General features: G+C 59.1%; 3 protein-coding genes across 17 annotated transcripts in view; 1 reads left to right on the top strand and 2 right to left on the bottom strand.

Annotated features, from left to right (window-relative positions):
• Nucleotides 1-5,049, top strand: part of ANKS3 (ankyrin repeat and sterile alpha motif domain containing 3) — a 37,846-nt gene extending 32,797 nt beyond the window's left edge. For 5 of the 7 annotated variants that reach the window (XM_059415422.1, XM_059415419.1, XM_059415420.1 and 2 more), the window contains 7 exons: nucleotides 1,925-2,049; nucleotides 2,557-2,698; nucleotides 3,148-3,320; nucleotides 3,676-3,764; nucleotides 4,235-4,318; nucleotides 4,527-4,618; nucleotides 4,692-5,049. In XM_059415422.1, coding sequence (XP_059271405.1) covers nucleotides 1,925-2,049; nucleotides 2,557-2,698; nucleotides 3,148-3,320; nucleotides 3,676-3,764; nucleotides 4,235-4,318; nucleotides 4,527-4,606 — 693 coding nt within the window. In that variant the 3' untranslated portion in view covers nucleotides 4,607-4,618; nucleotides 4,692-5,049. The remainder of the gene's footprint in view (nucleotides 1-1,924; nucleotides 2,050-2,556; nucleotides 2,699-3,147; nucleotides 3,321-3,675; nucleotides 3,765-4,234; nucleotides 4,319-4,526; nucleotides 4,619-4,691) is intronic. The other 2 variants (XM_059415421.1, XM_059415423.1) reach the window with 2 other exon arrangements.
• Nucleotides 1,967-8,676, bottom strand: NUDT16L1 (nudix hydrolase 16 like 1). 4 transcript variants are annotated; one of them, XM_059415432.1, is made up of 5 exons: nucleotides 7,681-8,663; nucleotides 7,270-7,600; nucleotides 6,440-6,662; nucleotides 5,458-5,632; nucleotides 1,967-2,029 (listed from the first exon to the last, which is right to left on the bottom strand). In XM_059415432.1, the coding sequence occupies exons 1-3, from the start codon at nucleotides 7,828-7,830 to the stop codon at nucleotides 6,508-6,510; spliced, it is 636 nt and encodes a 211-aa protein (XP_059271415.1). In that variant the 5' UTR covers nucleotides 7,831-8,663; the 3' UTR covers nucleotides 1,967-2,029; nucleotides 5,458-5,632; nucleotides 6,440-6,507. The 4 variants fall into 4 exon arrangements, with proteins under 4 accessions (XP_059271415.1, XP_059271417.1, XP_059271416.1 ...); XM_059415434.1 differs by having other exon boundaries at nucleotides 5,458-5,627; nucleotides 7,340-7,600; nucleotides 7,681-7,990; XM_059415433.1 differs by having other exon boundaries at nucleotides 7,340-7,600; nucleotides 7,681-7,984.
• A 1,750-nt stretch (nucleotides 8,677-10,426) lies between these two features.
• MGRN1 (mahogunin ring finger 1) overlaps nucleotides 10,427-23,093 on the bottom strand; it is a 56,657-nt gene continuing 43,990 nt past the window's right edge. Inside the window, exons 12-18 of one of the 6 annotated variants that reach the window (XM_059415427.1) lie at nucleotides 21,604-21,669; nucleotides 19,802-20,028; nucleotides 18,320-18,437; nucleotides 18,051-18,096; nucleotides 16,622-16,720; nucleotides 13,913-13,957; nucleotides 12,124-12,213 (exon numbers count right to left, since the gene is read on the bottom strand). In XM_059415427.1, coding sequence (XP_059271410.1) covers nucleotides 13,917-13,957; nucleotides 16,622-16,720; nucleotides 18,051-18,096; nucleotides 18,320-18,437; nucleotides 19,802-20,028; nucleotides 21,604-21,669 — 597 coding nt within the window. In that variant the 3' untranslated portion in view covers nucleotides 12,124-12,213; nucleotides 13,913-13,916. Of the gene's footprint in view, nucleotides 12,214-13,912; nucleotides 13,958-16,621; nucleotides 16,721-18,050; nucleotides 18,097-18,319; nucleotides 18,438-19,801; nucleotides 20,029-21,603; nucleotides 21,670-23,093 lie in introns of all 6 variants that reach the window. The other 5 variants (XM_059415426.1, XM_059415430.1, XM_059415431.1 and 2 more) reach the window with 5 other exon arrangements.

Below are 23,093 nucleotides of genomic sequence, written 5' to 3' on the forward strand. Positions count from 1 at the left end.
AGGAGAAAAAGAGGACCAGTTGTACAGAGGTGCGCGCAGAAGTCAGGGACAGGGTGCGTATGAAGCAGACATGAAGTGGCACTTAAGGAAAACCGCCATCTCTGCCTTCCTCGTCGTGGGTCCCTCTGGCCGACCAGCTTCTTAGGGTTCTGGGTACGGCACAGCAGCTCACCTCCCTGTTTGCCACGTTCTCCTGCCCTCTGTGGGCATAAGTGGTACAAAGATGAGAGAGAGAGTACATTTTCACCATTTATTAAGGTCACAGCTCTGCTGTTCACTGGAAGCCGCAGTTTCGCCGGCTTCTCTGTGTGGCCCCTCCAGGGAGCTCTCTCCGGGGCCTTGTTTCCGGGCTCAGTGAACAGCTACATCTTTCAATTCCTTAAATACATGATGGGGGGGGGGTGGTTGTGAGATCTTAAGGCTGTTTGAGAAAGTAGGTTAAGGAAAATGGCAGAGTAACAACCTTTGAAAGATGGCTCCTCCATCAAAGGCAATAAACTGGCAGAGGTAGTCAGAATAACTTTTTTCAAAACTCTGAATCACCCAGAAGCTTGGAGCAACTTGGAAATGTTGATTCAGGAGAAGCAGCTGATGTGCCTGCGCCCCACGCTCCCTCCGCAGGGCTTGGGTCCCTGTGACAGCCACGCCAGGGGCTCCCCAGGGTTTCTTTCTGAAAGAGTCAGCATTTTTGGCTGCATGGGACGACTCCCTAGCTTACAGAACTGTATCTGACTTCACTGGCACCTTGTCTACCCAATGCAACAGAAGCCCTCTCCTCGCAGAAAGTGTGCTGAAAATAATTATAGGCACGTGTTTTAACTTTGCAGCTACCTGAGGTGCTGGATAATAGTTGGGGCAAAGAAGATTAATCACAAAGCTGAAAAGGAAAGGTAGGGAATGAGATGTCCACAGGAGCTTTGTAGAGCTCTGACAGAGTCCTAGGGATATGGGAGGCCACAAACGTGCTCAGGGATGTGCTCCGTGTATGGCCAGGAAAGATGCGAGAATGCATCTGATGGCTGGAAGGGAAGGCTAGGGGAGGACTGTCGTCTGCCCAGCTGGGTGTTGAAGCTGTGTTCCAAGCCTACAGAGCTATGCACCAAAGGGGGGAGACTGATTCGTCTCTGATGTTTAAGGAAATCTGTCCAGTCCTTAGCTGACCACTACGCTAGCCAAGGAGAGACTTCTATGGCCACATGAGAGAAGGAGCACAGACTTTACAGAAAAGGCACTAAATAATGTCTGCACCAAGCAGCAGCGACAGACTGCGGAGAGGGAGGAGAATTCCGTCTCCAGAGCCTCCACAGGAAGACAGCCAGTGCAGGGAGGGAGGCTGCGTGAGCCCTAAGTGGGCTGAACTCCGATCCATAGCTAGACCTTAAGTAATGAAACTGCCCAGAAGCAAAAGGAGAATTTTGAAGGGAACAAGACAGAAGTGAGTCTCTTACACAAAAGGAACTCTCCTAAGACCCACTAATTTCCCATCAGAAACCAGAAGACATCTGATGACCTAGTCAAAGTAATAAGAAAAAACAAAACAAAACAAAAACAAAAACCTCAAGCAGAAATGCTATATCCAAGCAAAAACTATCCTTCACAAGCGAAGGAGAAATTAAGACAGTCGCAGGGAAACAGACTAAGAGTTTGTTGCTACTGGACCCACCCTCCAAGCAACACTAAGGCTGTCCAGGCTGAGGTGGTCTGGACAGCCTACTCTGCCTGGTGGCACTAGGGGGGGAGGGGAAGGGGGGCTGGAGCTCCTGGCGAGGCAGTACCATCCCACTGGGGAACTGACAGACTTACACCCATGTCAGGAAGGCACGCTTGCCAGGAAGGGCTCTGCGCTGCAGCAGTGCATTAGTAGGCCCTCAAGTCTCGGGGCCCCACCCGTCCTCTGACCCACCCTGGCTCCTTTGCCCCCCAGGACCTCGCCACGCTGCTGGATCAGATCGGGTGTCGGAAGTACCTGCAGGTGTTCGAGGAGCAGGACGTGGACCTCCGCATCTTCCTGACCCTCACGGAGAGCGACCTGAAGGAAATCGGCATCACGTGAGTACAGAGGGGCCCTTCGTGGCCGCGGGCCCCTTGTTTCCCCCAGCCCGAAGGGGCTAGCTTAGCTCCCAACGTCCCCGCGTTGGGGTGGAACGAGCCGCCCTGTCTGGAATTCTGCTCGCTTCTGCAGCCAGCTGGCCTCTCCGGCCCACAGGCTGGCCTGCTGCCGCTGCTGTGGTAAGGGCATCCGGACTTTTGCTGTCCACTTCTGAGAGCTTCCCAAGTTGGTGGGAGACCATGCACGGCCTGGCCCCAGCTGGCCTGAGCTCCCTGTTGAGTGAAAGCAGCAGCCAGGCAGGGAGAGGAAGCAGGCAGGGGAGGCCAGCCCCAACCGGGGTCACTTCAGAGAACCCTTTGTTTCTGTCATCTGTCCCAGGATCCTGGGGGCCACTCTCCCCCTTCAAAGCCGGGACCTTTCCTAGGGGACCGTCTTGGTGGAAGGACGGTCCATGGCACCCCTGTACGCACCGCAGATCTGTACACCTCTCTCCTTCACCCCTACAGCTTGTTTGGGCCGAAGAGGAAGATGACCTCTGCCATTGCCCGCTGGCACAGCAGCGCCCGTCCCCCCAGCGATGCCCTAGAACTGGCCTATGCCGACCGGCTCGAAGCGGAGATGCAGGAGCTCGCCATCCAGCTGCACAAGGTAGGTGGCGAGCAGGGGAGGGGCCGGGCAGACACACCTGCAGAGGAGGAGAGCCAGCAGTGGGGACGCTTACCCAGGGTCAGCAGGGAGAAGCAGCTGGGACAGGCAGTGGGACAGGAAGAGCAGAAAGCATTACCGCTCCTGTGCCAAAGAGGAGACCCAGAGGCTGGAGCTCAGAGGGACACAGAAGATAAAGCGGGAGGGCAGAGGACGAGCAGCCGGCGCAGACGCCACAGCCTTTGAGGGAAGGGACCCAAAGCAGAGGCGGCTCCATCTGGAGACAGGCATCCCCTTCCTCTAGCCCAGGAGAGCGGGAGTTGAGCACCAATAGAGATGGCAGAAAGAGAACCGGGGTTGGGAGAACCCAGCCCAAGTGACCCTGGCCTCGAATCCCCCTGGCTCACTTACCCACCCCGTGTCCCACCTCACGGTGGCCTCTCCCACCGCAGCGCTGTGAGGAGGTGGAGGCCATGCGGGGTCAGGTGTCGCAGGAGCAGGAGCTGCGCGCCGTGGTGGAGAGCTGCCTCCTGGAGCAGGACGGTGCCCGGAAGGACGTGCACGCCCAGCTGCAGGAGACCTGGGCCCTCGCCCGGGATGCCGCGCTTGTCTTGGAGCAGCTGCGGTGAGTGGGTATCTGAGCGGTCCCCAGGCCCAGGCTGGACCCTGAGTCACCGATGCCTGAAGATTCTTCAACCAAGGGCTTGATTTTAGGGTCTCTTGGGATCACTCACTGCCCTCCTCCGTGTTATTCTGGCTTTGCCTTTCTGCAGGGCAGACCCAGGCAGCACATAGGGCCCCGAGAGCCTGCACGCAGTGTGCAACTCATCCTCTGCCTGTGTCTCGGGCCTTGGGAGCCTGCAATTAAGGCAGAGCCCCACCTGACGGGGAGATTGGGGGTGGGGGTGTCTGCCACTCTCTGGGGCCAGGCACTACTGCCAGGCCTCTTCCTCACCAGCACCTGGTCTTGTGTCTGACAGAGCCTGCCAAGCGGAGCTGTCAGCCAGAGTGAAGCAGGAGGTGCCCACCCGAGGGTCCCCCCTGGGCAGAGCCCTCCTCCCCACAGCTGGTAAGAACAGTGTCCAGCCCTGGATCACACAGATGCTGCCCTAGGCCCAGTGTTAACCACCTGTTCCAGCAGTGATCACACTCACTGCTGCTCTTCTCCGTACCATCCCACACTCCAGAGGGAGGGCACCCTTTCTCCCCGATTTCTTCCCCCTGGTGGGAGGCAAAGCCCTTGGGCTCTGGCTATCTGTGTTATCCAGGATCTCAGGTGACCTCTGCAGCCTACAGCTGGGGCTACCCCAGGACAAAACCTCACTGTAGGCCAGGGACCCTCATGCTTTCATTCCTGGGGCAGGGCCCAGACTGACCATTAGTGCTTTGAAGCAACAGTGGGACAATACGTTTTGGTGTAACAAGGCGGTCATGCAGGAACCGACAACTGAGTGGGTCCCCTGGTCGCAGCAGCTTAGGACAGGCGGGACCTGCGGTGACCACACCAACCCTAGGCCTACCTGGCTCTCTGTTCCACAGATTCCAGCGGCTGGCAGGCCTCGCTGCAGACTCTGAGCCTCCCTGAGCTGTCAGGAGCACTGGAGGATCGAGTCCAGGAAATGGGTGCGTCTCTGGGAAGGCAGCCAGTGGCCTCACCCACACCAGGGGCCAAAAGTGGGTGAATAGGGAGAGCCCTGCCTGGTCAGCTGCAACCCCTGGGTCAGCCCTGCCCTAGCCCACTATCCCTCATGGTGACGCAGTCCTAGGCACCACCCCCCATACCCCTTCTTCTCACACTTGCAAAGCAGTAACTAATTGCTCCCATCCTCAGGGCGAGTGCTATGCTCAGTGACCCAGAGCTTGGAGAAGCTGCAAGTGCTGAACGGGAAGGAGAACTGGCGGGAGCCTTAGCTGGGAGGGACGGTGAGTGTCCGTCCGGCCAGGCCCCGGGCTGCGAGAGCAGGGCGCACTGGGCAGCGGTGAGCTCCCCCTTCAGTCTTCCCTTTCCCTTCTCAGAATCTGACGTTGGGTGACTGATCCACCCTGAAGCTGTGTGCCTGGAAGACAGGAGTGCGGACAGCAAGCGGCTGTGGCGGGCCGGGCCCCAGCGGGCCAGAGGATCCAGCCTCCCGAGCAGCCAGCAGAAGCAGCACAGGGCTGGGGCCGGTGCGAGGAGTGAGGCCCCCACAGAAGCAGGACGGGGGCCTGTAGGCCAGAACATGGGGGTGAGGCCCAGAGTGGGCAGGACCACGGTGGGAGAGAGCAGATCCCCGTACACCACAGGTGCCCCATGGAGAGGATTAGGCACCTGGACAGCATATGTCATTTGCTGGAAAATAAAATGTAAGCTCTGATGGTGAGCGGCTCCATCCTGGTCATGCCACACACACTGCTGACTGACAGACTGAGGCCAGGGGCAAGCCAGGCTGAGACCCCAACTTCAGTAACCCCCTGGGACCCAAGCCCCCTCTGTCAGGACAGAGACCACCATGTGCAGAGCAGGGCGGACCAGCTGACCCCCTCCTGCTCTGGCAGTGCCCGGTAGCCCTCTGTCGGCTGCCCTTGCTCCCAGCCCCATCCAGTCCACAAAAGCGATCTGAAGAGTGACGCACACTCCCAAGCCCCAAGGAAGTAAGAGAGGAACAAAGTACAGGTATTTTATTTACAGAATGAAGTGCCTTTGCCCCCACGTGCTGGCCACTTCATCGAGGCTCTAAGGCGGAACAGGCGCTCAGGCTGGGCCAGAGCACAGCTTTCCTTACCAGGCCGAGCAGGTGCTGTGGAAACTTTGTTAGCTTCATGGAGGTGTCCTTCTGGACATCGGGCCATAGGAGACTGCCAGTGGTGACCTTCGTGTCTGTGGTGGCTCTGTGGCTGTCATTCTGTACACCTGGCCAGTGCTTCTATGCCATGTCCTGGAGCTGCCTGCAGCCTGTGCTGGGAATGGAGAAAGGGAAGCTTGCAAAGCAGAGAGCAGTGAGCTGAGCTCAGATGCAGCCAGAAGCCCCGGCCCAGGCGCAGGGCCTGTAGAGGCCTGAAGGCAGCAGTCCCACAGCAGCCACACAGAAAGTGGACGGCACCTCCACCTGAGACAGGAGGCCCGTGTCAGCTCCACACTGAATGGAGCCCACACTCTTGTGCCTGGCTCCCAGTCTTAAGTCCCTGGGTAGTGGAAGAAGGGACCCTCCCGTGCACCCAGCCTCAGGCCTGTGGCCAGGACCACAGAACACACAGCAGCCTCGAATAGCCTTTTCTGTCCCTTCTCAACAGGTCCAGCTCTTCAAGGCCCCAGCTTACCTTGGGGACCAAGCCCCAGTGGGGTAAAGGGCTTTCAAGCCTCACTTCCAGTTCACACACCACAGAAAAAATTAACCAAGTAAAGCTAACCATCACCAAAATTAACAGCCCAGCATTCTGAGCTGAGCCAGCTGTTCCCTCAGCCCTAGGGCTGGCTGGTGACCAGACTCAAAGCATGCTCCACAAGAATACACTGCCTTCTTGATGGTCTCTGTGTGTCTGTGTACCCATCTGGGTAAGTGGGTGACACCAACCTCTCATGTGGAGAGTCTAAGCCTTGGGTGGGGCAGGAGAAAACGTCCTAAGCCTGGAAAGCCAGGCCACCTTCAGACCCAGTAGCCGCCCCAGGCAGTGGAGAGGAGTTGTGCACACACAGGAGGAGGCCTTCTCGGAGTTCAGGGCACAGAAGGGGGGGGGAGGGCAAGAGACGCGCGGCATAAACTCAACCTCAGGAAGAAGACGGGAGGAGTTTCTCCAGGGCTTTCTTTTGCTTCTCAGTGGCAGCTGCCAAAGCCTCAGCCAGCTTCTCTTCCGGCATCATGTTGAGCACCTTGAGCGCAAAGAGCAACTGGTACTTGGCGGTGCTGGTAAAGGCGTTGCTCAGGAAGTTGGGAAAGCCACCGACTCGGTCCTTTTGGGTGTAAAGTGGGACTCGCACAAGCCCCAGCACCTGCAGAGAGGAGATCAGGGTGAGACCAGGCCCTGGCACTGATGGTGCAGCCCTTGCAGGAGGAGCCTGTGAGCTGCTAGGCCAGGGGAAGGCAGCCAGGGTCTGGTGAGGCGGAAGCCAGCGGTATCTTTGGAGCAGTGCAGCCCCTCAACTCCCAGGCAACTTTCAAAGCTGACCCCATGCACCCCTGACCACTCTCTACACTCTCCAGTCCCAGCTCCCATCTGCTGGCAAGAAGCCCCCCAGTTCATACCCCATGCTCCCTCTTCCCAAACATCCCAAGTATAACTCCCACCTCCTCCAAACTATAAAACCCATAGTCCGTAGGAGCCTTCATCACCCAAACCATGAGATCCCAGACCATGAACCAGCCCTAGTTTCCCACCTCCCCAGAAGGCACCACCCATCCCATCCCCACACCGCTCCCACTCCCCACTCCCAGGATTGGCAATGGCAGGCAGCAAGGCAGATGGAACACAGCCCCGAGGGAACCCCATTCCTGGAGCTCCCACCCCTGCCCCCCCCCAAGCCCCTCTCCCCTTCCCAATGCTGGAAACAGCGACACCCCACCCAAACCGGCCAGGGGACCCTCAGGGGGACGTGTTACCCATCGGTGCCTTCCACGGGGCCAGAGCCAAACCCCGGGGCGGGGGGCGGGGCCCGGGCGGCGGCCCCACCTCCAGGCCGTGATCGCGCGAATGCACCGCGCTGATTTCCACGGCGTGCAGCTGCTCCAGCGTCAGCTGCCGTGCGTACAGGTGCGCCACGACGCGGTGCGGGCCCTCGGTCAGGTGCGAGCTCAGGTAGTCAGCCTCCGTGAGGCGCAGGCAGCCCAGGCCCAGGCCCAGTACCCGGTTCAGACCGTCCTCCAGAGACCAAAAGCGCCGGTCCACGAAGCCCCCGGGAAAACCCAGCAGCCCGTCGAAGCGCATCTGCATCTGCAAGGGAGTGCCAGGTCACGGGCGCGGGGTGCGAGCGGCGCGCCGTCCCCAGCCCGCCCACCCACCCGCGTCCTCACCAGCACCGAGAAGCGCATAGGGATGCGGCCGAAGAGCTGCCCGGGGTTGGCGGCGTACAGCATGGCGTGGCACGAGTGGCTCCAACCCGGCCCCAGGCGCATAGCCTCCACCCGGCTGATCTGCTTCAGCTCCGGGACTGCCGCCGACATCTTGACACTGCCCCGCCTCGGCCGCGGCGCCGTTCCTTAAGTGCATGCGCGGGCCCGCCCCCGCCGGGCCCGACCAATCCGCAGACAGCCCCGCCCATGTGCCCGCCCCTCCACCAATTGCCGACGCCCATCGGGGCCGAGCCCTTCCCGGCGCTCCGACGCGTCGTTGAGGCGCGGAAGGGGCGTGTGCAGAGAGGGGTTGCACGCGCCCCAGCCCACGGCCCTCAAGACCCAAGACGCCCAGGAGGCACCGCGCCCGCCGAGCTCTCCCGAGATGAGCAGGGCCTGGGGGCCCTCGGGCTGGCGCTACTTGCGGTCTGGGGCTCCAACTGCCTGCCATGAGTCCCATGTCCCATGCCTTTCATCAGCGCCTCCCTGGGAGCGCCGCCCCGCAGGCTTCACACTAGCAGCCCCCAGCGCCCACGATGGTGCCTCCTCCAGGAGGGCTCTACGCGGAGCCCCGCGACCTGAAGGCATGACCCTTCCCTGCTCGCGTGCCAGCCAAGCACTCCCCTCCAAGGTCACTGCCGATCTGCCGGACCCCAAAGAGCAAAGAAAACACGGCACAACTGAGCTCCAGCTATCCCCAGAGTCTGCGACCACACACAGTCTGCGACCCAGCCTGCTGGGGGAGAAGGACCTTAAATCTGCGCCTCGCATCCCCTATCCTCCCAGTCAGAAACCATATGCCAGGCTCGGTGGGAGCAAATGGGGTTTCCCCCATTTTCCAAGGAGAAACTTGAGAGAGGAACAGGACTTGCCTTAAGAGCACTCAGTAATTGGTGCTGGAGCCAGGATCCCACCCTAGATTTCCACCTTGTCTCCTCCCCAAGTGTCCACAACAGAAAACCTCTCAACTTTCACAGAGGAGGCGAGCCTGAAGTACTTACCCTGGGTCTGCTGGAGAAGGAAGTCACTGGGGCTGGAGAATACTAGCAGCAGCATCCAGGAGAGCGCACTGGGGCTCCTCGGAATCCTGCAGCGGGGCCGCTCACTCCACTCCCAAACTCCATTCTCCCAGGGTTGGCATGGATTTGCTGAGTGAAGGAACTACCACCTGCGCTCACAGGACGGGCGCCCCAGCGAGAGCCTCAGAGAATCGCATCCAACAAGCCAGGGCAAGTGCTGGGGCGGAGAAGGCTGCCCTGAGCAGGGCTGGGGGTGCAGGAGAGGAGAGCAAGGGCAGAGGGGTGGGCAAGGGGTTGGAAGGACCCACCAGACACTCACTGACACAGGGAGTCCGTTCTGGTACTGTCAGAAATGGGAAACAAGGATCCAAAGAGGCAGGCCCTTTCCCCAGCCACGTCCTGGGGTCAGGACTCAGAAGGGGCAACCAAAGCCTGCAGGGAGAAGCCAGATTCCAGGGCAAGTAACCATGTCTGAAGAGATGTCAGTGAGGGCGAGCGCCCATTCCAACACAACCACATTTCCAGGCCACAGGCGGCCGCTTCATGCCCCAAACCGCGGGCTGGGGAACGGGGGCACAGAGGAAAGGTACCCCACACCCCAAAGCCCTGCCTGACACAAGATGTTAACACAATTCCTGGTCCATTGGCAGAAGTGTGGATCCAGGCGCTGCCCACGCAGAAATTCATCTGACATGGCGCGCCCTTCTCCCCACCCTGGGACCATGTCACGCCCAAACACGAGGGAGCCACTGCAGGGCTGAGGACAGCAGGCCTGCCTCAGGGCATGGGCGAACCAGCTGAGAAGGCCGGTCTCCCCATTAAGCCTCTGAGTCACAGTGGACCTGAAGAGGCAGCACGGGGGCAGTGCTGCCTGGGAGCTCTGGGCACTCGAGCCTTTCCCTGCTGGGAGGCTGCTGGCTGGGCAGGGAGGCCGGCCACCAAATCTCGCCCTCTAATCCACTGCACACGAAAGCTGGAGAGAGTAACTTCCCTGTGTCAAAACTTCTGACTGTTCTCAGAATAAAACTGTCCTTCCAAGGTCCTGTGGCATCTGCACCCCGACACTCCTTGATCCTGACGCTCCAGCAACCAGAGCCACTGGGTCTTGTTCCTGCTCAGTGGTCGTACTAGGCTCACTGTGGCCTCAGGGACTTTGTGGGCACCCAGGGGCTCGGCTGAAACACCCCTCAGAGAAGCCCTCCTCCACCACAGGTTAACTCAAGTACCCCGTGGAGCTCCAGCTTGTCACCCGCCAACTCCTCCCACAGCCATCACACCTGGGAAGCTTCGGATCACTTGCACAGTGTCTCTGGCTCTAGAACACAAACACCCGGGGGCCTGACACATGCCGGTTTGAGGCACGGTAGGAGCTCAGGAAATATCTGTGAAGACGGGGATGGCTCTGCTGCCAGAAGACAAGCCCCAACCCCAGAGTCCGCATCACTCCAACCCAGAATCAGCACAGGGACGAACTCAGCTGTAATAAACAGCAGGTCACGTGCTTCACATACCATCTCATGCCCTGTCGTCCTCTTGGAAGTCACATGTCACTGACATCTCACACACGGTGTGTTCGTGCTGCAGTGGGGGCTCCCAGAGCCGCCAGGAGCCGCTCAGCCGTCCTGCCTCCAGACCAGGAAACAGCCGAGGTCCCTCAGGGCAATGTGCAGAGGAAGGAGCGGACAAGATATTGCTGCATGATTTTATTACTATAAATATACAGTAAAAACGAACCAAAACTAGCCAATCAGAGTACATCAAATGATAGCACAGTAAGTCCAAGACAGGCCAGTCTGCATCCTGGCCTTCAGACAGAGTACTGGCACCAAGACCAACGGTTAGAGGCCAGGGCTGGCGGGTCAGGAGCAGGAAGGAGCGGGAGGGAGGGCGGGAGGCAGCCAGGCTGCGTGTGCGTGTGTCTGCACCTCTCGGGGTACGCGCGGGCAGGAGCACACAGTGGGCAGCAGGGGAGGGCAGGGGAGCCGGGGAGTCTGGAGGCTGGGGGAAGCCGGCCTGAGCACGTCTGAGAGCTGTGTCTAGGCCAGCACTCTGCTCATAGGCTCAAATGGAGAGATGAGTCCCCTACGGCTAGTTTCTCTCCTGAGCACCCTGCAGAACGAGCCACAGGGAGGGTGCTGCGGTGGGGGCCAGAGCTTTGCACACACAGGCCGGCTGGGCCACAGGGCTCCATGGACAACTGCCGGCTGCCCCAGAACCATCCTTTCCAGGGCAGCTCCTCAGAAAGCGGTCCGCTCTGCACCCCTCATCCCAGACCAGGAAAGTCTTCCCACCTCAGGGGCCTGCACAGACCCAACCACCTGGAAGGTCCCTGCTGGGGACCAGCTGTCACCTGGGACACCAGGGCTGGATGCCCCCTTTGCCTTTGTCACCCAGAAAGTTTTGCTTTAAAAAAAAAAAAAGGCAAGGTCACCTCAGATAGGATCTGCCAAGTGCATTCCCCAGGCCGGTCCACCACAGGGAGCTCAGAGAGAACAAGTCAAAGAAAAACCAAGGGACGCTTCGGTGGTCAAGAGGGAGCAGGGAAGCCGCTCACATCCCTCCCTGGGGCAAGTGGACAGCAGCCCCACGAACCTAGCAGAAAGCCCCTCACGGGCAGGCACCTGCCACATGAGCAAAGCCACTTCAGAAAAGGTGTGCAGGGCCAAGAGGGGCCACCGGTCACTACCTGGGTCTTGGCCCCTCAGTCAGACCCAGCCCCAAGCCCCCAGCCCCCAAGGCTGAGTGGGCCTGAGTGGGTAGGGGTAGCTACAGGAGGCAGCCTTGCCCCCCAGGACTGGAGCAGGAAGGGGAAGAAGCAGCAGAGGGCACAAAACAGCAATAGCCAGGCTGCCAAGGACACAGGCACAGGGGGGTAGGGGACAGGCACTGTTTCCTTCATTGACCATGACTCAGACCCCACTTCCTTTCCACCTTGGCCAACAAGACCCTTAGGACATCTCCTGTGAAGACACCGCTTCACCCACCAATACACTTTTCTTCGGAGAATTTGTGCTGAGTTCTTGGGATGTCAAGTCCCCAGTAGCTAGGGTGCTGGGAGAAGCTGGTCCAGGCTGCATGTGGGTGGTCAGGCCCCAGTCCCAGCCACTCAGCCAATGGGACGTCTGGGGGAAACCTCAGAGCCCAGAACAGAAAGCTGCTGTCCTTCATCTTGTACCATTGACAAATACATCGACTGTAGAAAAAGGAATTTGTCAGAGGAGACAGTCCACTGTGCTCTTCAATCAAGGGTTGTGTGGCCCCTCAGAGCCAACGGCCACGCAGAGCGTGCAAGACGGGAGAGGCCAGGGGTCACGCAGAATCTGGTGGCCCCCCGGCAAAGTCTGGGGAGCTAAGGGCTCCATGCTGCCAGCCTGGCCAGGCTCTCAGAGTGGGGTCAGCTCAGTGGCCCCAGGGTCAGGCCGGGGTGGGCCAGCGGTACGGAGGCTGTGGGGCGTCTCCATGGAGGTGGACCATCCTGTGGGCAGGAGCAGAGGGAAAAGTGGTCATGGGTGGCCCACTCAGCCATCGGGCTCAGCTTCCACCAACCATGAGCCCCCCCAGAGAGCAGGGCCACCCAGCACCCCCTACACTGTCTGTGGCAGGACCACACAGAGACCTAGAACTCCAGCCTCAGCAGAGTAAGGGGGGGGCCTGTCTCTTCTGGAGCAGAACCCAGGCAACAGCACCATCTGATGCCCCAAATGGAATGCAACGGGTACCATGGGCTCCTGCCCCCTGGGGCCTCCTCCCTCACCTGGCCCTTGGTTCCTGGGATCTGACCAGCCACTACCCTTCACTACTGAATTAGACCAGGACTCGGGCAAGCCCAGGCAGAGGAGAGTGCACTTGGACCTGGAGACAACTCTGTGCTCAGAGCAGCCCCCAGAGCCCCAACCTGCCTTCTTCAGAGGCCTCCTGATGCCATGAGGGACTCTGTCCCTGGATGGAGGGTGCCCCCCGGTGACACAAGCCCATAACAGCAAGTGACCGGCACAACTACAGAGGGACGGCTGCCCACCGCCCGTCCACTGGATACGGGCTCCACGGGGACAGCCTTCAAATCACAAACCAAGGAGTGCGTCTGCCCCGTCACCTATGACACAGACTCTGAGGTGGAGGAACTGATTTCTTAGGTGGCTTTGTGTGGGGCGTCAGCTCTGCTATGCAGCCTGCAGGCAAAATACAGTTCTCTGGAGCTCAGCCTGACCTCTGTGCATTTTCACTTTTGGAAGTTTCACCTAGATCACAGCACTCAACATCCACTAACATGCAGACCAGGGCCGACTTTATAGAAGTGTTGGGCCCGACTTCAATAGAGACGAATATTTGTCAGAAGAAACATTCAAGCAGAAGAGTTCGTACAAGGACATAAATGCAGGTGTCAGAATGAGTGGACAGACACGGAAGCTCGGGACAGCTGGCCAGGAGGAAGGCCGCACATCAGCCTGGGGCGCATCTCCCCGCAGGGGCTGCTGGGCCCTCACTGCCAGGATGGGCCGGGGGTTCTGCTGGAGCGCTCCACCCCACGCACGTCTGGGAAAGCTTGGGCCACTGAAGGCACCGGCTTCTCCACCACTGGACTTCCAGAACCACTACTGTCACGTGAAGGAGGGGAAGAAGGTCCTAAATGCAGTCACCCGTCCGGCTGGCGCTCTGAATGACCTTCCATGGAACGGTCGTTCGGCAAGGTCACCCAGGTAGAGGGCATTTCCCAATCAGGGAGAGGTCAACCTCCCATGGCTTCCTAGTACACGGATTTCAGCCATGTGCTGGTATTCCGGAAAGTTCCACAGGTAGGCTGGGGGACAGATTAGTCAGCAGCAACAGGGGTGTCTCAGCAAGGACTAAGTCACCATTCCTGGGACCTTAAAGGCTAACAAAGCCTGCCTGGGCCACCTAGTCCAGACAGAAAGAGCTCCGGCTCCAAAAGTTGGCCAATGTCATACCCCTAGGGACCACCTCTTAGGAGCAAAGGTGTAGCACGTTTGGAGAGTTCTGGATTCAGAATTCAAGACCCCAGGGAAGACACGGACGTGGAAGAAGCCCAGAAAAGGGCAAGGCACCCGCAGGGAGGGAGCAGGAGAGGGAGAGGCAGCTGGGGAGGTCCTCAGTCCAGCACCATCTAGGATGACCCTCAGAGCCACCCCGCGACACGGATGCAGAAGATCACGTACCAGCTTACTCCTCTATACCAACAGAGCAGGAGTCAGGCCCCAGGGCTGTGCAGAGGAGGAGAGAGATGGAAGCTCAGTTAGCAAAGCACTGACAGACCCGCACATTCCACAGCGAATGCACTGCTTTATGACGAGACTGCCTGAGGGGGGGGGGGGGGGGACACATGGGACTAAATGCCCACAGACTCACGTGCTGAAACAAAGGAGAACAGAGCACGGGCCACAGCCCAACAACGCAGAGGGACTCAGCCCAGGGAAGTGTGCACAGGGCAGAGGTCAGGGCAGGTGGGGTTCACCTTGAGGAAGGGGGATCCCGGGGGGCCCGCGCCCCAAATGACCGCCCACATCTAGCTTTCCCACACGGATCTTACCAGCCTCCTCATCATCCCCCTAAAACACCATGAACACGAAGGTTCGCTACACTGTGCCTGTCCCTCCAGGGGACAGCTGTGCAGCTGCCATAAAGAACAAAGACACCCGTGTGCACGTCCCCATTCTCGAACACACCCCGATGTAGAAGACGTTTAGCATTCTTTGCTAAACGAGACCCCATAGCAGAATAGAACATGCCAGCTCAGGAATAAAGGAAGACAGGTACATGTATGCTTATGACGGTATGCACGTCTGCAAGGCCCCCTGCCCAGCCTCCAGGTACCATCAGCAATGCCCGTGGGGAGCGCCCCTCAAAGCACATGGCAGTGCCCAGGGCACAGCACACAATGTGCACAAGCCGGGGGGCAGGGGGTGTGGGCCCCAGAGCCGCAGCATCGCCCTCCCTGTGGGCTCCAGTGGGCCCACAGCTCTGGGGCTGGACTCCAGCTTCTGCTGCCCCAAACATATTTCAGCCTCTCCGTCAGCCCCTCCACACCTGGCCTGCCCCCCCCCCCACCTGTGGAGCTGAAGGAGGCACATCACTGGCCTGGGGTTTGGGGGTGAGAGAGGCAGAGAGCCTGGTGTCCCGTTCTGACATCCAGACACTGCGGAGCAGGGGCTGGCACTGCTGGGTGTGCTCAAGGTATCCCTTCAACCACAGGATCACAATTCTTGCTTGTGCTTCTAGGAAGTCCCTCTCTGGGCTCTCCCCATCCCCCCCCCCCCAAGCTTGTATTTATATGGAAATCACTGAAGTTCCTTGAAAGAACTTACTGGAATTTTCTGTTGCTCTATAGGACGCTGGTCCTAAACATGGCTTTCACCCATGGGTTTCTCTTGGGGGTGGGGGGCATAAGTACTGATGACACTTACTGCCGTTGCTACCCCTGATGACCGTGCCACCCTCTGGGCTAACCGGACCCTCTGCACAGCCCACTGCTTATCCAGATGCTGAGGTGGGCGGAACAATACACCTTCAAACCAAAGCACATCACAGCCAGGCCCGCTGCACGGGTCACCGAGAACTAGGGCAGGCGGCAGGGCAAAGGTGCTTCTGAGCCACATGGCACCAGCCAGACTTTGAGGGCATAATGGCTATTTATCTTGATTTTATTTTTTATTTTTTTAAAGATTTTATTTATTTATTTGACAGACAGAGATCACAAGTAGGCAGAGAGGCAGGCAGAGAGAGAGAGAGGAGTTAGCAGGCTCCCTGCAGAGCAGAGAGCCCCATGCGGGGCTCGATCCCAGGACCCTGGGATCATGACCCGAGCCGAAGGCAGAGGCTTCAACCCACTGAGCCACCCAGGCGCCCCTTATCTTGATTTTAGATCCTCAGATGGTATCTTAACAGGCAGCAGGCACAAGTCTCTGAGGGCCCCCGACTCCTGTCCCCATCTTTGGAGCCCAGGACTTAAAGCTAAGTACCTTGACCCACAGGAACAAAGAAGAAAGGAATTGGGGGCAGCCAGCAGGGGAGCAGAAGCCTTTCAAAAAGGGGGGAAGAGGGGCACCTGGGTGGGTCAGTGGGTTAGAGCCTCTGCCTTCGGCTCAGGTCATGATCCCAGGGCCCTGGGATCCAGTCCCACATCGGGCTCTCTGCTCAGCGGGAAGCCTACTTCCTCCTCTCTCTCTCTCTCTGCCTGCCTCTCTGCCTACTTGTGATCTCTGTCAAATAAATAAATAAATCTTTTAAAAGGTGGGGGGCAGAGAAGCAAAGGCCCTTCCCCCACTGCCCTTGGGCCTTGCAGGTGCCTGGCACCCCACCTGGCCTCCCAGCCCCGGCTTGCGATGTGCGACTTCACCTGGGCCCCGTCAGCCCCTCAGGCAGAGGCGGAGGACTGGTGGCCTGCATCAGGCCTGGGGCATGCAGGTGGCTTTGTGTGTGTAGCTCCCTGGGGCTGAGGCCCTGCTGTTGGGGTACCCGAACAGGGCCTACTGGGCCCATGGGTGAAGTAAGAGTGGGAGATAGCAGCGGGGTTAGACCTGCCTACCAGGCCCCAAGCAGGAGGTGGATGGAAAGAAGGACAAACAGTCCCTCCGACCTTCCTGACGCTAAAGTGGCTCTAGGTGTGAAGGGGCCTCACGCACAGGCCCTGACCCAGACAGCAAGCGGCCGCACGGGGTGACTGTGTGGCCAGGGTCTGGCTGTGCTTTGGGATCAATGGAAGGAGCGTGGGTAGAGCCAGGGAGAGAGACCTGGGCTCCTGACAAGCCAGCCCCTCCATGACCAGTCCAGCCAGACTCCCAGCTCCATGGGGACAGTCACTGGACAGTCCATGTGGACGGATGGTGACAGTATACTCACCCCCCAGCCCGAATGCCCATTGCGGTTACCTGGCAGGTAGACATCGGCGGGCAGGCGGGGCTGGCCGTGGCTGCAGGCCTCAGGGCTGCCGTCCTGTAGGACATTCTCGAAGGATGGCACTCGGCTCCCTGCAGAGGACGGGGCAGGTCAGAGGCCTATAGGTGGAAGGTGGTCATTGACCCTCTGGTCAGGATCCCCAGGAGCCTGTCTTCCCTCCCTGAGGGCTCTGCAGCAGCTGCGGGCCAGACCCTACTCCCACTCCCTCCTCTGCGCTCAGGGCCTGAGAGGCCAAGGTTTGTTCTTCTTCACGACTCTCCTCTCCCAACCCTGCTTGGGGTTTTGTTCTTCAGGACAGAAACACTACATACTCCTGTTTACAAAAACAAGAAGGTAATAGATTGAATGTCTCCTGCTTCTCCTTCCACCTGGGCCACGTGCACTGCAGTGGGGAGCTAGTGTGGCCCGCGTGCAGACAGGAGCGGCAGGTCCCCTCCGGCAGAAGGGGGGTCCTGGGCCCTGGGACAGGCACAGGCTCTGCCCAGGAAGGAAGGAACGGCAAGAGAGGGTCGGGCCCATTCTGAGGTGGGGAGCCTGTTCCTGGGAGGGCCACGCGTCACTGCAGCACGATGCTGGCTGGGGAACCTGCTGGTGAGGAGGGGGTCACAGCAACAGAGTAACTGCAGGTTACTCCAGGGTCTCTACCATGCCAGACAGCCAGCCAGCCACGGCTACTTTCTGCCTGTCACCTCCCAATTAAATGGCTGGGAGGGGGGGTGCCAGGGTGGTTCAGCCATAAAGCATATGCCTTCGGCTCAGGTCATGATCCCAGGGTCCTGGGACGGAGCCCCACATCAGGTTCCCTGCTCTGCTGGGAGCCTGCTTCTCCCTCTGCCCCTCCTTCTGCTTGTGTTCTGTCAAATAAATAAACGAGTAAAATCTTTTTTAAAAAAATGGCTGTGAGCCTCCTGCCACGCCCCCCAAGCCAGCAGAGGGAGGCCGGGGAGGCACCCCATTATATACCACAACCACTGGGAGGTCAGGGCCTGTTAGTGGCAGGTGGGACTCAAGCCCCAGCAGGCTCTCTGTGCTAAACCCCACCACTCCGGACAGGTGCAAGGCAGACCCAGGGACACGCAGAGGGGCCTGGCTAAGCTGTGCACCCGGCAGTCCAGCACACAGCCCCGGGAGGGACCCTGAGTCTCTCCAGGCACCAGAGGGGCAGCCCGTACGGGACACACAGGAGCAGCTGGCTGCCTGTGGAATGATGGCCGCTGCAAAGCACTGGCTGGACGTGAAGGAAAACCAAGCCGGCGGGGGGCTGTGCATGGGGAGAGCCTGCAGTAAGGAGTGCGGGACGCCCAGGAGGGAGCCGGCCTGCGCTCCTCAGAACCGCAGCAAAGCCCCCCGGGAGGCCGCCCTACAGTGAGGCCGCACACGTTCCTCAGGCAGGGGGCTTACCCTGCTTCAGGGCCGCTGCCTCGTCCGCCTCCTCCGTGACAAAGCTCTAGGAGACAAGGACAAAGAGCGCCTGCAGCTCCGGGGCCGCCAGCCCGAGATTTCCCGCACAGCCCCCCCGCCCCACCCCGAAATGAGGTGCACCCCCCAGCTAAGGAAACCGGCCGAGGCTGGCCCATGAGCAAGTGGTGAAGGGGACCAGGGCACACTTCGCCCCAGGTCTGGAGTCCACCCCCACAGGCATTGGGGACAGGGTGACAGAAGGGGCTCACCTCGGGGGAGCTGCTGAGCGCCAGCCCTGCCCCACTCAGCGGGGGAGGGGCGTCTGAGTCCTGGGACAGCTTCTCCTCATCCTCTTCATGGATGGGGGACGACGGAGACCGCAGGGTGCTGGGGACAGAGAAGACGGGAGGGAAGGACGGGAGGACGTACGGAGGATGAACACCAGCTCACCACGGCCAACGGTGACCTTTGGGGAGACTGCACACCCCGAGGGCCGGGGGGAGGCATGTGCGCCAGTAGAGACAGCGGCTGGACAGTCTCGGAGGCACGGGCCTGACCCCGGCTCTGTGGTTCCAGGGGGAGGAGAGCATCACAGCGGTAAAGCCCCAAGGTGGGAGGCAGGGGACGGGGGCAAGAGAAACCCCATGCTTCTTTCTGGATCTGGAGGGGCCCGGCCAAGTGTGCAAGTTGCTGCGGTGTGGGGGGTTTTACAAAACTTCCACCTTTTCTTAAGAAAACAGAACCCGTGAAGAAACAAAGGGTATCGTGCAGAGCAAGTAATATGTGGAATTCAAGAAACAAAACAGAGGATCATAGGGGAAGGGAGAAAAAAATAAGATAAAATCAGAGAGGGAAACAAACCATGTGACTCTTAATCACGGAACAAAGCGGAGGCTGCTGGAGGGGAGGTGGGTCGGGTGAGGCGACTAGGGGCCGGGCAGGAAGGCGGGCGTGTGACGGAATGAGCACAGGGTGCTGTGTGCAACCGACAAGCCACTGAACCCTTCTTCTGAAACTAACCTGAATTTAAGTTAAAAAATAAACACACGTGTGACGAGAAGGAGCACATGTCTCGCATCTTTCCAGTGGAAGTGTGACCAGACTCTGCTTGTTGGGCACAACAAGGGCACCAACATGCTCCTGGTTTCGTGGCAGCCCAGGTTTGGTGCCACAGCTGTTCACCCAGCAGGATGTGCCCATGCGACAGCCCTCAGGATGTCCCAGGACCCTGAGACTCAGGGGGCTCCCACTGTGTCCTGTGTGGCTTGGGACAGGGAAGGACGCTGGGCACTCGTGGCCTCTCCCAGGGCATCTCTCCAGCTGCTGTGCTCTGTCCTTTGCTATAACCGACCTTAGCGTAATCTAACCTGCTACTGGTTCTGGGAGTCATTCTGGTGAATCACCCAACAAAACATTCTAAAACTAATGCTGCAAATACACCGGCTTTGTACTTCTTTATTTTTTTAGTATTATATTTATTTAGAGTAAGGGAGCGTGCATGTGAGCAGGGGGAGAGCAACAGAGAATCTCAAGCAGACTCCCCATGGAGCGTGGAGCCCGATCCCGGCATCCCGGGATCCCAGGATCATGATCTGAGCTGAAGTCAGATCATGAACAAACTGAGCCACCCAGGAGGCCCCCTGCTTTGCACTTCTTACATGATACCACATGCTTCCCCGACCCTCGCCACGGGGCAGACATGTGGGTTCCCATGTACCACACCCCAGAGGGAATCCCGGCACCAGCCTCACCTGTCAGGGGATTTGCTCCTTGGCTTGCCCTTCTGGTGGCTGCTTTCCAGGATTCGATCCATCCCCGCAAGTGGACAACTGGCCTGGGACAGGCCATCTGAGACGCCTGAGTAGGTGATCTCTTCATAAAGGGGGGCTGAAGGGATGGCCGGGGAGATGGCCCGAAGGCCATTGAGCGCCTCAAGTAGGGAGATGGGCTCATAGCCAGGGGGGATGCTGTCAGAGCTCTGTGGGGACAAGAGTGGGTGAGGGATGGGCTGGCCACACTCCCTGTCCGCTGCCCTGGGCCACAAAGCCCTAGACGCTGGCCTTGTGCCCCAGGCACATGCTACTCCCCTGAACCTGCCTTCTGATCATCTCCTGTCCACTCTACCTTCCAGGGACCTAAATCCCCCTCCCTCAGAGGGGCGCCCAGAACTCCAGAGCACCTCCCCAGGGCTCCCTCAGCCATCAGCTGTAGCACGCAGCCTTGGATGCCCGAATGGCCCACTCTGCCGCAGATGAAGGAAGAGAGGCCACCTAGAAGAGCCCCCCCACCCTTGGTCTCGGCCAGCCCCTACCTGGCTTTCTGTTCCTGCCTGGCACGGGTGGAGAGTGAGGGCTCAGAGAGAGAAAGGAGGCTCAGGAGCGGGTGGAGAGCAAAGCCATGCCAAAGGCGGGACAGGCCAGTAGAGCTGCGTGTGTTCTAGACCAGGGAGGGCCTGGCCCCGCAGGGAGCTTTACCCAACACAGGCATCTGGCCCAACTCGAGATCCTCTGTGTGCCTGGAACAAGCATCCACGGAGGGGGACACGTGTTCCAGATGGTTCTAATGGGCACCCCTGGTTCAGAACCAGTCTTTCCTCTTGCTAGGAGTGGAGCAAATCAATAGCCTGTGTCTTGCTTTAGGGTTAGCGTTGGGAGACACCCAGCTGCTGGGAGATGTTAGGCCCTCAGGCTGTTGTGCAGGTGGGACAGCCACCTGCCTCGCTTTCACTACACAAGGCGAAGGGCAAATGCTCAGCAGTGCTCCCAGGGTGAAGCCCCCGCCTGAATGCCCGCTCTGCTGGGAGGACGGGAGGGCTGCCTTCCAGGGTGGCCTTGGGACCAGGGGAAGGCAGAGGAGCCAGGGTAAGAATTCCCTGCCCTCAGCAAGCACATCCTGAGTCCCCTGGTCACCTGGGCCCGTGGAGCCTTGCATCTGCTCCCAACGCACCTTCCACTTATCCTCCAAACTGGAAAAACCTCCATCTCGGGGCTGGGCTTCCAGGGACTTCCACCTAAGTTCTGCCAAGGGACCACGAGGGTCGGTAGAGGCCCAGGTAGAGGCCCCCGCCTGCTCCCTGAGATGCAGGGAAAATGCCAGAAAACCACATCCTTGGCCCAAAGAGCTAACATCCAAGGGGGAAAGAGCAGGGGGTGCGGGACGACAAGCAAGCGTGAGGAAGACAGTTTGCAAAAACTAGCAGCAAGTGAGGTCCACCTCCAACATCATTCCACTGCCAGCAAGAAAAAAAAGGGAAACGAGGCCACTGGGGACCACGGGCAGAAGCAGAGCTGGCGAGAAGGGGCAGCCCGAGGCCGGCGCTGTTGCCGCCTGACAGCAGGGGTCAGAGACACTGGCTTTTTGCCGACAGACCTTGAGCTTTGCTTGTTCCACAAAACTCCCTTCCGGGGCAGGGACGCCAGGACTGGGGAGAGTGGATTTGACAGATTAAATTAACCAAACACGTTAGCCAGGGGTGAAAATGACTTCCCACAGTTGTCATTGGTTGAATCATTAAGGCACGGGGCAAAGTGGCCATAGGGCCAAACACACTTACTGTTTCCCTTTTAGGTTTCTTGCTGGCCAGTGAGGCGGGGTGCGCCTTTGATTTTTTAAAGGGACACTGTCAAGATAAAAATCATACGTTTTACGACTGCCACCCCCCAAACGGCGCTGGAGCTGGCGGGCTGGGGGCCTCCCAGGTTTGCTGGCCTCTAGGGGTGCCAGGAGCCTGTGCTTGGCAAGTGTGACCTGCACGTGAAGTCCGGGGACCTGGCCAAGTGCACATTCTGCAGGGCCTGGGCCCAGCATCAATGCAACTCCCAGGAACTCTACTGCTGGTCAAGCCCGTCCCTATCCCACTGCCCACTCAGGGCCTGGGTCACCCCAAGAAGGTGGTCCTGGCCAGCATGGGCATGAGGCTGGCCAGGCGTTCCCCACAGTGGACCCAGCTGAGCAGGGGAAAGGGGCACCACCCCCTGTCCCTCTAGGAGGCTCAGGACTGCCTCATGAACTTATCACCAATGTCTAACTAGAAGCAGCCGGGATTAAAAAACCAGCCCCAAATCACCCCCACTCCTCGATGATCTTAATGGTGTCACTAAAGAAAATCTGGGATCTCTGTGGTACTACGTGGAAACCGCTTATACCAGGAATGTGGGGGAGCACAGGAGCCCATTCATTCGGCTACCTTAACCCTCTGCAGGGGAAGGCACAGGCCCTCCGGGACACGTGAAGCATACAACCCAAACCCGTCTGCCCAGCAGTGTGAGCGGCATCTCGGCTCTCTCAGGACAAGAGGGGTAAATGTGGGAAGGTCAGGCCGGATGCTCAGACTCCAGGGCAGGGCCTGGGAGCGAGGGGCACACACAAGCAGTAAGAAAACCCACTATCCATCCCCAGCTCCCATCCTGCAGAACAAGGACTCCAATCCCAGGGACAAATCACAGCTTAGGGTCACTCCTCTCTCCACTAAAACCGCATTGCTGGAAAAAATACTCAGGATTCGTAAATCCAGCATAACACCAAATTCACCAGAGGGCTGTTTCGGAAGGAGGAAGCCCTGATACTGACAGGGAGCCAGCAGGCAAAACACACAGTCTGGTTGGCCAGGAAGAGTGGGGGGGTGATGGGAACCGCATCTCCGAGGCGGTCTTCCGTCTGCTCCAGGTATATAACCACAGCTTCAAATTTCAAAAGAGAAGCCAAAAATCTGAGTCTTAAGGAAATGTCCAGACTTGTAAACACTGGCCCAATATTCAGAATCACCATAAAGGCCAAACACATCACCCCCTGGCCCAGGGCAGAAGGCCATCTCGTGGATGCAAGAACCACAGGGTGTGGGTCCTTCTCCTCTAAGAATCACTGAGTCCAACAATGGACCCACTGGCTGCAAACAGCTGTGGCCGGCTGGGGCCCAGGAGCTCCAGACCTAGGGCTGCCCCTGCCTGTCCCGCCCACCCACGCCAGCCTCCCCATCCTGCCCCATCCTGCCCCATCTGTCTCGTCGTGCCTCTCTGCCAATGTCTCAGTACCTACTTTTCTACT

Source organism: Mustela nigripes, chromosome 11 (assembly GCF_022355385.1).
Source record: "Mustela nigripes isolate SB6536 chromosome 11, MUSNIG.SB6536, whole genome shotgun sequence".
Lineage (NCBI taxonomy): Eukaryota > Metazoa > Chordata > Mammalia > Carnivora > Mustelidae > Mustela > Mustela nigripes.

Coding starts and splice junctions, on each gene's coding strand:
- NUDT16L1 (XM_059415432.1), bottom strand. CDS start 7,830: ATGTCGGCGGCAGTCCCGGAGCTGAAGCAGATCAGCCGGGTGGAGGCT. Junction 7,601..7,680: donor CTATGCGCTTCTCGGTGCTG/GTGAGGACGCGG, acceptor ACTCCCTTGCAG/ATGCAGATGCGCTTCGACGG. Junction 6,663..7,269: donor CCCGTGGAAGGCACCGATGG/GTAACACGTCCC, acceptor TCCTCTCTGCAG/GTGCTGGGGCTTGTGCGAGT.